At 44.6% G+C, this 13,397-nt stretch overlaps 1 protein-coding gene across 1 annotated transcript; it reads right to left on the bottom strand.

The window, feature by feature from the left end:
* Positions 1–1,931: 1,931 nt before the first annotated feature.
* LOC119285482 (neutral/alkaline invertase 1, mitochondrial) lies at positions 1,932–8,490 on the bottom strand. The gene is made up of 6 exons (XM_037564764.1): positions 7,750–8,490; positions 4,121–4,286; positions 3,824–4,035; positions 3,103–3,596; positions 2,686–2,734; positions 1,932–2,589 (listed from the first exon to the last, which is right to left on the bottom strand). The coding sequence occupies exons 1-6, from the start codon at positions 8,365–8,367 to the stop codon at positions 2,263–2,265; spliced, it is 1,866 nt and encodes a 621-aa protein (XP_037420661.1). The 5' UTR covers positions 8,368–8,490; the 3' UTR covers positions 1,932–2,262.
* Between the last annotated feature and the right edge of the window lie 4,907 nt (positions 8,491–13,397).

Raw genomic sequence — 13,397 nt, 5'->3', positions numbered from 1 at the left:
GCCCACCACCTCCATCTGTCCCCTCCAAAGAGAAAAGAAAAATTCTCACAATCGGCAGCTATGTACCCTGGCGCAATTGGACAGCTGCCTCACGCAGGGGGTATAGTTTTGTCCTTAAATGCTTTTTTGCGCTCTCGATCTTCTCTCTCCCCCTGCCGCACACATTTGAAAGCGCATGCAGCAGCATTTACTTTACGCTTCCAAAACGCTTCAAGGCTTTGCCATGCATGCATGCTTGATAAGGGCGCAAAGCCTCAGTTTTCTCAGCTCAGAAGTTAGTGGTAAGTGGACAAAATGGATTGAATTTGAAACAGTGAAGCAACAGCACTGTGGGCAGGCAACAGAAAGGCAGGAATCCACGCCATGTCCAGGAACAGTTGCAAGAACAGGAACAGCGATGAGCTAGGAGAAGCAAAGGGGCGAAAATGCTGCTAAGTCGTGCTAGTATCGATACAACTAAACCTTGCCCAACAGGGAAGCCTCAGAGCAGGGCATTCAAGGCATGCATGGCTCTTATCTTTTTGGTGCAAAGGCAATGCATGACTGGTGTGGGTGTTACTACTGCAGCAACCCGACTAGTCAAAATCCAAACGCGCATGCATGGCAACGGATCCAGTTTTATGGCCCCATATCTTTTGCATCTTTCTTGAGAAGAGAACTTGTGCCACACCGATTCTTCCAAGAGATACTAGCTAGGAGTAGCTAGCCTTGCCATCTCTTGGAAGTGAAATCAATGAGGTAGGTATAGATGTACAGCCAGAAACCACCCCACCAATAATACTACTCCTACTTCCTCGCAAAAAAAAAAATTACTACTCCTACTAGTATAATACTCCTAATATCCATGGCCATGATGATTCAAGAATGGAATTCCTACTAGTAGGAGTATTTCAAAACGAGATTACATTGCTAAGCTCGGTATACTGATTCGAGTCTGGATAATCCTAGCAATTCATAGTAGCGAGTTTAAAGTGTATCTTTTATGGTTCTTGAATACTTACATTACCATACCATGCTTTTCAAAAGAAAAAAGAAATACTCCTACCATGTTTTCTACTCACTCGTTGTTCTGAATCCACCAGGTTTTGTTCAAGGCCCTCTGCCCTGGACCACTGTGCTCACCTCAACTCTGCACAGCAGCCCAGTGATACATCATAAAATGACCATAAATGGGTGGCGTATGACCGTAAGATTGGACCATGAATACTGCAGATCCTAGAGCCCAATTGATTAAAAAAATAAACCAGTTGGCACGCTAAAGATCTTCCCAGATCCTATTCCTGTCTGCAAGGGAGACCTCGCAGTTCCAGGCTCCTACGAGCGATGTGTACAAGACATACTAGATGGCAGACTAGATGAGCAGGGTGGTTGCGTCTGTGACCTCCCGGTGCAGGTTGAAAGACAAGGCAGTGGAGACCCTATTGCTCCTAGGCAAAGCCCATGATTGTGTTCTGATCAAGAAACAGTAACAAAACACCTACGCAATAAGTAAAAACCTGTGCAGCTGAAGCGCGTTAAGAAGTGGCCAGGCAGACTCAGTGGTCACCATTGTCAAGTCAGTTCGTCCAGAAGGTTAAATGCTCTAAATTTACAGCTGACTAGCAGAGCAAAGTTCAAGAGACTGAGTCTGGATTTGTTCAAAGCCACAACAAGTTACAGTAGAAACTAGAACCATCAACAACTACTACTCCAGAGATGAAAATTTACCTGCTCTGTTAGGTGCCAGGGATTGCATGCATGGACCAACCAGCGGCGTGTTAAAGAGGGCGCAGTAAGAAAGCCAATTTCAGAGATCTTGACTGCTCGAGTCTTGGCTATCAGTGCTGCACAGGGCAGGACGCACACATTAGCTGGCCGGGAACAAAATGCAAATGCAGTACGAATTTACGGCGCTGACAGTTTGACTCACGGGGTGCAAGCGCGAGACAGCATATCGGGGGCAACAGGAACACACTGTCAGAGTCCGCGGTTTTATATCAGAATAAATTGATTACAAGTGGTAATATTTACATGATAGTATCTGTATAAAACTGCCAGTCAACTTGAGTTAATTGGCCTCGTGTACACAATTGCGATTACGTGAAACCTATACAACAGTGTACTCTTGTATCGATGGATTATGGGACCACCAACTTGCCAAAATAACCGGCATATGAAGTGGATACCCTGGTGAGATTACAAGTGCCAACTTCTGTGTCTTAAAAGTCCAGTAAATTAGAAGAAGCACTGCAGGTCTTGGCTGTCAAGCAAAAGTATATGGAACTACACAAGGACTTGAGACCTGGCTGCACGACGGGAGCATTTGATGCGAGCGCTGTTGCTCAGGCCACAAGCACAGCCTTCCAGTAGCTCGAGATCTTCGTCACATATTAATATTGATGCCATCTCCGGACAATCCAAAAGCATTTTAGAGCTAAGAAACCCTGCAATTGTCCATGTCTGATATAGCCTCGACTGTTTTCCAATAAACCTTCCTGTCCTGGTGTCATAATATTCTGGCCACTTGTCATCTGAGAGCCTCTTCTCCATGGCTTCAACAGCCCTCCTTGCCAAGTCAGGCCTACCCATCTTGATACAGGCTAGGGTGAACTGAGTTATAACACAGACAAATAATTAATCTTATGATCGCAAAAAATAATATTAAAACATTAAGCAAAGCAAGAAAAGTTATTAGAGAATCTATACCTGCCATAGCAATGTAGGCCAAGATCCACCGTTATGATACGACCAGGGCCTGCAAGCAACAACGAAAATCTTACAAGGAGTGCTCAAATACCCAAACATACTTTTTTGCAAGAGAAATGCCGAAAGAATACAACTTGATCAATACTAGCAATGAATTTCGATTAATAACATAGGTAAAGACTCGTCATGGGGCCAAAATAGTGCTACTTAGAATGTTAGAAGCAAGTGATGCTTATTTGTAAGACTCATCATGGGGCCAAAAGAATACTACTTAGAATGTTAGAAGCAAGTGATGCTTATTTGTATTTTTCATTCAGAGAGATTCAGTTCTTGTGCAAAGCATAATAAGCACCAGAATCTGAAAATCCCGCAAACTGAATATATACACGGCACATAGAAGAATTTTCAGTTGCTTACGTGTTTTTGGGGTCGCAACCAGTGATAATACGCCATTCCTCATACTCCAGAGCAGGGTAGCATATCTTGAGAGGCATATTTGCAACTATATCATCCCATTTGGTTTCAATGAGGTTCAGGATACCCTCTGCTTGCTTTTGAGTTGCTAAAGAGGAAACAATCGCCCAGAGATTTCCAAGAGAAAAAAACCTGAAATCCATGTGAGCTGGTTGTAGGTTTCCTATAAGGTAACCACCCTTATCAGGAATCCAATCTGCAAGCCAGGATGGGATTTGCTCTGGGTAGATGTTGAACTTATTGATAGCATCATGTGAGTACTCCTCAGTCTTGTAGCGATAAATCTCATTTATCTTCTTCATATCAACCCAATAGTACTCTCTTATGTGAAAGGACAGAGCACTGAGCCTGTTGTTGATAACACGGATCAAGTTCTTAGATCCATCATCTGTACTGACCATCTCACGGGCACAGCGCAAAGCAGAATAGAACAGAGCCTGTGAAAAACTCCTGTTAGGTTCAATATGAGAACACTCTCTTTATACCTACGTATTTGTGAGCCTCGCATATACAAAGTGAAGTGTCAAACTACAATGGACATTCCATTTGAGTTGCCAGTTCAGAATTTTTATTAGAACAGAACAAATATCCTTTTACCCCATAAGGCCATAACTACCACACGATACTTGACTATATCAACATGAAGTGTACAAGATTAGCTTACCTGGATCTCAAGAGGATGCCCATGGATTCCCATCCTCCGATCAATCATGCATGATCCATCGGTGACTAACAACGTAGGGAACATGTCGAATCCATCAGTCAAGCATAAATTCAGGACTAGTCTGATGCCTGTCTGCACATCAACCCTTTCTTGTAGTGCATAGTCTCCAGTAATTTTACCATATGCCCTCAGTAGAATTATCCACCAAAGTCCTGAGAAAATATAATTTCATATGAAAATCCATGAAAACAGAACTTGCCGTCAAAGGTATAACACAAGCGCGCTCAACATACTCACCAGAGTCGACAGGTGCTACCCGCCCAATGGCTGACTCTCCGAAGTCAGGGTCAAGAACCTCCTCAAATGCTTCATTGTTTCCATCTAAAGGCACAGATCTGACTTTAAAACTAGCAGGCATCAACCCCTGACCAGGACTGTAGCAATCCACTGTCTTCTCCCAACTCTAAAAAGGTACAAAAAGAGAGATAAAGAGATACTTCCAGAAACATCGCTCGCAACTTAGATAATCAATGATATCCAGGACAACGAGAATATCAACTCTGTAGTTATTTCACAGGACGCTATTCAAGACAATTTGTCGATGCTGTTTTCAGGGGTTTGGTGCCCAGGCCTGTTTTATGAAGCACAAAACCATGTTTCCAGTATAATAATAATAATACTCCCTCCGTTCCTAAATGTAAGTCTTTTTAGAGATTTCAATAAGTGACTACATACAGATGCTCCATATGTAGTCACTTATTGAAATCTCTAAAAAGACTTATATTTAGGAACGGAGGGAGTATATGTTTCTTATTTTGAGGAGAACACACTCATGTTATCTCAGAAGATACTTATTATCGAATTATTAAACCAATATTAAGTAAGTTACTCAGAATTAACTCGAGCACTAAAATCGCTTCTGTCTATCTCTAGAAATTCAGATTCACACCATGTGTGAAAACTAGATTCACATTTTTATCCAATTATATAGTGTCCGGAATTGAATGACTGAGAAAAACAAGTTAATTTAACTAGTGCAGAAACTTGCATAGACTTTTCCCCACATCCATTAATTATTCTACAAATCGAGTTACTGGGGAGTGAAAAATAGTCGAGGAAAAAAATATTGTGACTGAAAGATGTAACTATAGGACAGCATTTCATTGTTTTGATTGATTGGAGAAGCTGAAATGGTAACTTATTATCATGTTGGGTTTGCAAAGATATTCTAAATATAAAGAGGAATGTCAGGGCATTATCTAGAGAATAAAGTTGAATTAGATTATTACAAGACAAAGGCGGGGTTATCACTAGCACTTGGTGCTAATGGCAACATGATATCTTGCTCGCTTACTCTAGCCACATTATGTCTATATAGACAACCATGTCGCACCACATATGGTAGGTCATAACAGCTGACATTATGATGCTGCTCCGAATCTCAGTGAGCCAACTTCGTACTCCCTCTGTGCTTGAAAAGAAGGCATACAAAAAAATTGAAGTCAAATGGTGCAAAATTTGACCAAGTTTGTAGGGAAATCTGTCAACAACTACTATCTAGTTAATATTGTAGTTGTTGGTAGTTTTTCCTACAAACTTGGTCAAACTTTGCACAGTTTGACATCAGACAAAATTTATACGCTTTCTTTTCAGGCACGGAGGGAGTACTACGGAAATGTAGCCTTGCAGAAGTCAAACTATAAGATGCTTAAAACTCCTCGTACAACTATATCCACAAACATACATACGTTCTTAAACAGGCCTCAAATAAGTCTGCCTAGGAGTTTCTTTTTTTGCTAGTTGTTTACCTAGTTGACATGTCATTTATGTGGAAAAAGGTGGCGCTGTGGCAATGAGATGGAAATTACTTTTTTCTTCACCTATCCTCCTCACTGCGTACCTCCTCTCTCTCTCTCTCTCTCCCTGTTCTCTCTCTGATCTGGTAGGGAGAGGAAGGGCCCCTGCTGTTGTTTCTAATTGAGTGCATGTGTTGCTGCTGAGTTGTGCAGCAGCTATTACTCCCCCACTCATGCAGCACTGCGGCCGCCCACCAGTGTGAGGCAGATCACTTAGCCCCCATTCCTCTTCATTGAACGGGCCCAAGATCAGTGAACTAAGACATACTATTTAGAGGGTGGCTGTTTTTTGTGTCTCAGGACGTATGTCAAGCTGTGCACGGTTTTCTACAAGGGCCGCACCAACCAGATCTTCCCTGGTGGGGCACTGTCCTTACCTTTGTTTACATCTCTTTCAAGAGTTCAGTCCACCACCTCCAACTTCTGCAAGGCCTCCTCATCATTATCTTTGCCCTTCGTTTTTCAGCCTCTTACAGTGCTGCTATCAGCTCTTGGCTCCACTGCTCTGTGCCTTCCGTGACATTTCCTCCTTGTCCAGAAATCTGCAGTCACGTACGAGTCCAGGTTGGCCAGTGCCCAACGCTGTAAGGTCACCAGCAACCAGATGATCGGCAGCTACAGGGAATTTCAATGTGTTCTATGGCATCACATTTCTGCAGCTCGAGGACAGCCTCAGCAGGAGCACTGGTTGGTTCATCGCTGCCAGCAACCGTAAGTATACGGCTGCAAGCCATGTTGCAGCAGCGAAAAAAGTTGCTGGTGAATGCTAAGTGTGCCACCCAGAGTGTGCCACATCAATGTTAAGTGAACCATGGTGCTGTGAGCTCCATACAACTACCAACCCCATGGTGGATAGGCAGAGAGAGGTCAGTTTCTTGGCTTGCCAATGTACCTCTAGCAAATTTGTGCCTCCGCATGCAGATTTGAGTACATACCATACACTGATCATATCAGTATTGGTTAGTTATCCAACTGATTTATTTAGTTGTTGATCCGCAACATTTCAATTTGAGTCACAGATCAATAGACTTTTCTTATACCTCAGTGCTCACTGCCTAGCCCCATGCATATTATATGCAAGCGAGAGAAAATAACACATTTTAAGCTATTTAAAACACATGTATGAGTTTCTGAACATGCATATGCAAATGCAACTTGTAAGCTCACAGACCTACTTGCACCTACTCATTTTATCCCTATTTGAGCGCAGCAAGAATGTTCAACTTTTGCCAAAGCGCAACGCAGTCACCCGTATGGCCAAATCAAAAGGAACAGGGTAAACTCACTCTAACCTAAGTCACGGACTGCGCTCAAGCCCAAAACAAAAACACCGTAACTGCATGGTGAACTTCCAAATTTAACACAGTACTGTTACAATCAGATTATGAAGTGGAGGCATGGACAACATACACCGGTAGCAGACGGTGGAAGGTGTAATATATTCAAATCAAGCCTTACATTCTTAAATGAATGCTTGCAGAGTTATCCCGCCAATAAACTTGCAGAGCAGAAAAATGCTAGTCACTATGTTTCTGTTCTCTAATACTCGAGTTTTTGAAACATGTGTGCAATGCCAAAATAATCAACACCAAAGCAAGAGGTCTAAAATTCACAATATCCTCCCTCCGTTCCAAATTAATTAAAGTTCTAAGGTTGTCCTGAATCAAACTAGTTTAACTTTGACCAAATTTATAGAAAAATATAGTAAGATCTACAACATGAAATATACATAGTGAGAAGTATGTTTAATGAAATTAATTTGGCGTTGTAGATATTGATTTATTTTTCAAACTAGATCAAACTTAATAAGTTTCGACCAAAGCTAGAACTTCAATATTAATTTCGAACTGAGGGAGTACATTATTGCTGTTATCTAGAAAGGCCATTTGTGAGATACACTAATTGTAGATATTTCCTCTGCCATCACACTGAAATGGCATTATATAATTCCACAATAACATCTATATAGCACATTGCAACATTGTGGCTACTGCATTTAACCTGAAGGAAGTATCTCATAGAGTAGACGTGTATAGTAGCAGTAACCATTTTAAGGTAAATGTGACTCACCTGGAGCTGCAAGGTGTGCAGCAAGAAGTTCTTCACGATGTCGCTCTCACCTCTGAGGAGGAAGGCGATGGCAGACGGCACGAAATCCCTGATGAAGACCTGGTCGTAATTAAGCATATGGTTGGCCGTGGACGGGTCGTTCGCTGCCACCGTACCAACGGCGCTGCCGCAGTAATTCACGACCGCGCGGTTGAGCAACCACCACGCTTCCTTCTCCTCCGGCGACTCCTCCCTACTCCTCACCGCCTCCAGCCCTGCCTTCAGGCCCTCCAATTGCTCCTTCTGCAAAACCACCGGATCCTGCTCGGGCGCCGCGGCCGCAGAAGCTACCTCCGGGAGCGGCGGGGTAGCGGGGGGCTCCTCTAGGGGAGGCGACTCCAGCGGCGGCGACGCTGAAGCGAGGGCAGCGCGGAAGGGGTCGAGGGGCGGGGGCTTATAGCTTCCCGCCTTCGAGGACGTGCCGGATTCCACCGACGTAGAGAGAAGGCGGCGAGCAGCGGCGGCGAGCGGGGCGGCCGCGGCGAGGGAGGACGGAGAGGAGAAGTGGCGGCGCGAGAGGTATAGGAGCGCGTGGCGCTGCGCGCCCCGGCGGAGGTGGGAGATGGCGGCGGCCGCCATCGCAGCGCGCGCGAGATTTGGATTGCGGAGGAAGAAAAGCTTCGATCGGATTCGGGCGATCGAGGGATTTCGTGCTGGGTTTGCAGAGGTCCAAATCGCGGTAAGAACAACGGAAGGGGACTAGCAGTGCTTTATTACATCGTTTTAACCACGGGTAGTTTCGTTTTGGAAAGTGTAAAATATAGGCGCTGTTGGCATCGGCCGGTGCAGAAGCAGGCACGTACGTACGTGACAGTTATCCGGGTGTGTAACTTTAACACGAGCCACGCATCCAATTCGTGGGTCACGTGGGGCAGAAGGGAATTTGCGTTGGGATTTGCCAGCACCACTGAGTACTTACGAGTATTTTTCTATTTCGTGATGTTTGCTGAGCAAGGACAAAATTCAAAAAAAATTCTCTTCTATTCATCATAAATAAAGACAAGCAATAAAAATCACATCCATGTCTATAGACCACCTGACGATAACTACAAACAGCGTCACATGCAAGAAGGGACATGGTATGGGGCGCATGACAAATCCTTTGATGTGGTTTAGCCCTGCTTATGCCACTGGCTACAAGCACTTGAGCGAGCCGAAGTCGCGTCATTGTTATCGTCTCTTCCTTATTAGAGTCAAGCAAACATTGTAGTAGACAGTTAGAAAGTCACCGTGCTAAGACCCCAAAAGACCAGCACACCAAAACAGTAACCGTCGCCGGTGAAATGAAGTGTAAATCGAACCAACATGTAGAAACACGAACACAAACGAACACTGACCGAATCTAAGCAAGTCCACCGAAGACAAACACCGACTGAATCCCGCAAGATCCACAGGAGACACACCTCCACACGCCCTCAAATGACACTAGACGCATTGTTAGGACGGGGGCTAGGCTGAAAGAACCTTATTTCATCTCAGGGAGCCATCGCCGCCTCATCTTCCCGAGTAGGACACAAAACCCTAAACAAACTAAAAAAACCCTAAATTGAAGCATGAGCCCTCCCACCGGCAGGATTCATGATCCACCGTGCCTCCATAGCCGCCACATGAGACGAGGCAAATCGGCGGTGGCGGAAGGTGGGAAAACCCTAGTGTGGGAGTAGCTCATGGAAGGACAGGGAGGAAACGTTTCGTTGTTGTTCCCTTTGTTATGAGGTGGGATGCAGCGGTTACTGTTGAAACTGTGCTACTCATAATCATTCAAATATCATGTCTCAACGAGTTCATCCTTTTGTGACCAATGTTGTAGATGAAACAAATGATTTTTCATGAAAAAATACTTCATCATCCTGAAACTGGCCAACTGGGTGCATCACTGATGTCTACTACACAACCTTCTTCTTGTAGACGTTGTTAGGCCTCTAAGTGCAAAGGTTTATAAGACAGTAGCAAATTTCCCTCAAGTGGGTGACCTAAGGTTTATCAATCCGTGGGAGGCGTAGGATGAAGATGGTCTTTCTCAAACAACCCTACGACCAAATAACAAAGAGTCTCTTGTGTCCCCAACACACCCAATACAATGGTAAATTGTATAGGTGCACTAGTTCGGCGAAGAGATGGTGATACAAATGCAATGTGGATGGTAGATATATGTTTTCGTAATATGAAAATATAAAAACAGCAAGGTAACTAATGATAAAAGTGAGCACAAACGGTATTGCAATGCTTCGAAACAAGGCCTAGGGTTCATACTTTCACTAGTGCAAGTTCTCTCAACATTAATAACATAATTGGATCATATAACAACCCCTCAACATGCAACAAAGAGTCACTTCAAAGTCACTAATAGCGGAGAACAAACGAAGAGATTATTGTAGGGTACGAAACCATCTCAAAGTTATTCTTTCTGATTGATCTATTCAAGAGTCCGTAGTAAAATAACATGAAGCTATTATTTCCGTTCGATCTATCCTAGAGTTCGTACTAGAATAACACCTCAAGACACAAATCAATCAAAACCCTAATGTCATCTAGATACTCCGATGTCACCTCAAGTATCCGTGGGTATGATTATACGATATGCATCACACAATCTCAGATTCATCTATTCAACCAACACAAAGAACTTCAAAGAGTGCCCCGTTTCTACCGGAGAGTCAAGACGAAAACGTGTGCCAACCCCTATGCATAAGTTCACGAGGTCACAGAACTCGCAAGTTGATCACCAAAACATACATCAAGTGGATCACGTGAATATCCCATTGTCACCACAGATAAGCACATGCAAGACATACATCAAGTGTTCTCAAATCCTTAAAGACTCAATCCGGTAAGATACCTTTAAAGGGAAAACTCAATTCATCACAAGGAGATAGAGGGGAGAAACATCATAAGATCCAACTATAATAGCAAAGCTCGCGATACATCAAGATCGTGCCATATCAAGAATACGAGAGAGAGAGAGAGAGAGAGAGAGAGAGAGAGATCAAACACATAGCTACTGGTACATACCCTCAGCCTCGAGGGTGAACTACTCCCTCCTCGTCATGGAGAGCGCCGGGATGATGAAGATGGCCACCGATGATGGATCCCCCCTCCGACAGGGTGCCGGAACAGGGTCCCGATTGGTTTTTGGTGGCTACAGAGGCTTGTGGCGGCGGAACTCCCGATTTAGGTTTCTTTTCGGGGGTTTCTGTATTTATAGAATTTTTTGGTGTCGGACTCACGTCAGGGGGGTCTCCGAGTCGTCCACGAGATAGGGGGACGCGCCCAGGGGTAGGGCGCGCCCTCCACCCTCGTGGATGGCTCGGGACTCTTATGGCCCAACTCTTTTACTCCGGGGGCTTCTTTTGGTCCATAAAAAATCCACAAAAATTGACAGGTCAATTGGACTTCGTTTGGTATTCCTTTTCTGTAAAACTCAAAAACAAGAAAAAAACAGAAACTGGCACTGGGCTCTAGGTTAATAGGTTAGTCCCAAAAATCATATAAAATAGCATATAAATGCATATAAAACATCCTAGATGGATAATATAATAGCACGGAACAATCAAAAATTATATATAGGTTGGAGACGTATCAATCACTTCATCGTTAGTGAAACGAGCCACCAGACCTCTAATGCGAACATGGTCTCTGTGCACGCCATTTGTGTTGCATCAAGCACATGTTTTTGAAATCATTGTGACTCTTCACTAAGTTGTATTCACTGAGTAACTCATCAATAACGGGACATAAGTAAAAACCAAATGTGACGCTTCACTTTTTTGAGAAATTTCCAATCTATTCATCTTCAATCATGGTTGTACAAAGAACAACAGAGGTAATAAAATTACAACCATGTCTGTGGACCATCTAGCAACGACTACAAGCACTGCAGCGAGTCGGAGGCACGCCGCCGTCATCGCCCCTCCCTCACTGGAGTCGGGCAAACCTTATTGTAGTAGATAGTCGGCAAGTCGTCGTGCTAAGACCCCATAGGACCAGCGCATCAGAGCAACAACCATCGCCTAAGAAAGTCGTAGATCTGAAGGATCAAATGTGACGCCCCTGATTTGACCGTACACTAATCATACACGCAAATGTGTATGATCAAGATCAAGGGCTCACGGGAAGATATCACAACACAACTCTAGACGCAAATTAAAATAATACAACTTTATATTACAAGCCAGGGGCCTCAAGGGCTGGAATACATAAACTCGAATACACAAGAGTCAGTGGAAGCAATAATATCTGAGTACAGACATAAGTTAAACAAGTTGCCATAAGATGGCTAGCACAAACTGGGATACAGATCGAAAGAGGCGCATGCCTCCTACCTGGGATCCTCCTAAACTACTCCTGGTCGTCGCCAGCAGCCTGCACGTAGTAGTAGGATCCTCTGGTGTAGTAGGAGTCGTCGTCGACGATGGCGTCTGGCTCCTGGGCTCCAGCATCTGGTTGCGACAACCAGGAAGAATTGGAAAGGGGGAAAAGAGGGAGAAAAGCAATCGTGAGTGCTCATCCAAAGTACTCGCAAGCAAGGATCAACACTACATATGCATGGGTATCAGTGTAAAGGGGCAATATTGGTGAACTGAACTGCAGAATGCCAGAATAAGAGGGGGATAACTAGTCCTATCGAAGACTACGCTTCTGGCAACCTCCATCTTGCAGCATGTAGAAGAGAGTAGATGGTAAGTTCACCAAGTATCATCGCATAGCATAATCCTACCCGACGATCCTCTCCTCATCGCCCTGTTAGAGAGCGATCACCGGGTTGTATCTGGCACTTGAAAGGGTGTGTTTCATTAAGTATCTGGTTCTAGTTGTCATAAGGTCAAGGTACAACTCTGGGTCATCCTTTTACCGAGGGACGCGGCTATTCGAATAGATAAACTTCCCTGCAGGGGTGCACCACATAACCCAACGCACTCGATCCCTCTGGCCGGGCACACTTTTTGGGTCATGTCCGGCCTCGGAAGATCAATACGTCGCAACCCTACCTAGGCAAAACAGAGAGGTCAGCACGCCGGTCTAAATCCTATGGCGCAGGGGTCTAAGCCCATCGCCCGTTGCTCACCTACACATTGCGAACGTGGCCGGTTAGCAGACCTAGCCTCCCTAATCACTACAAAAAAAAGACACATCTGTGACATTTTGGGCCGAACGAATTTTTTCTATCATACATATGACACTTCTATGACGATAATTGTGACAAAACCCGGTATCATCATAGATGTGGTGGGCTCCTACTTCTATGACAAATAATCATGACAGAAAATGGGCTTTTCGTCCTGGGCGGCCGAAGACGCAGCTGCATGACATTCTTTGGGCCGTTCATGACAGAAAAAACCGTGGTAGAAGCGAGGGGGAGGAAAATTTCGGGGAATTCCCGGTTACGGTGGGAGGTCGGGGGCCGAGCGATGCACATTTCTCTCGTACACGTACACGCGTGTGTGCGAGGTGTTGGCTCTAACTGAACCCGAGCGAGGCGTTGGGCTCTAACTGAACCCGAGCGATTGCACTGCAGGCTATGCGTTACTAAACCCGATCGAGCGATTCCTTCGCTACTGCTGCTAACTGAAGCCGATCGATGGGATGTACAGTGAGCGTTGCGCCGGGGG

This window comes from Triticum dicoccoides, chromosome 4A (assembly GCF_002162155.2).
Source record: "Triticum dicoccoides isolate Atlit2015 ecotype Zavitan chromosome 4A, WEW_v2.0, whole genome shotgun sequence".
NCBI classification, from domain to species: Eukaryota; Viridiplantae; Streptophyta; class Magnoliopsida; order Poales; family Poaceae; genus Triticum; species Triticum dicoccoides.
This window is presented reverse-complemented; position numbering and strand designations above follow the sequence as displayed.

Bases quoted from the DNA above. Each gene is read 5' to 3' on its own strand.
- LOC119285482 (XM_037564764.1), bottom strand. From the start codon at position 8,367: ATGGCGGCCGCCGCCATCTCCCACCTCCGCCGGGGCGCGCAGCGCCAC. The intron at 4,036-4,120 runs GTGAGTATGTTG...ATATTTTCTCAG, and splicing joins GGTAGCACCTGTCGACTCTG to GACTTTGGTGGATAATTCTA. The intron at 2,735-3,102 runs GTAAGCAACTGA...TGTTGCTTGCAG, and splicing joins GGTTGCGACCCCAAAAACAC to GCCCTGGTCGTATCATAACG.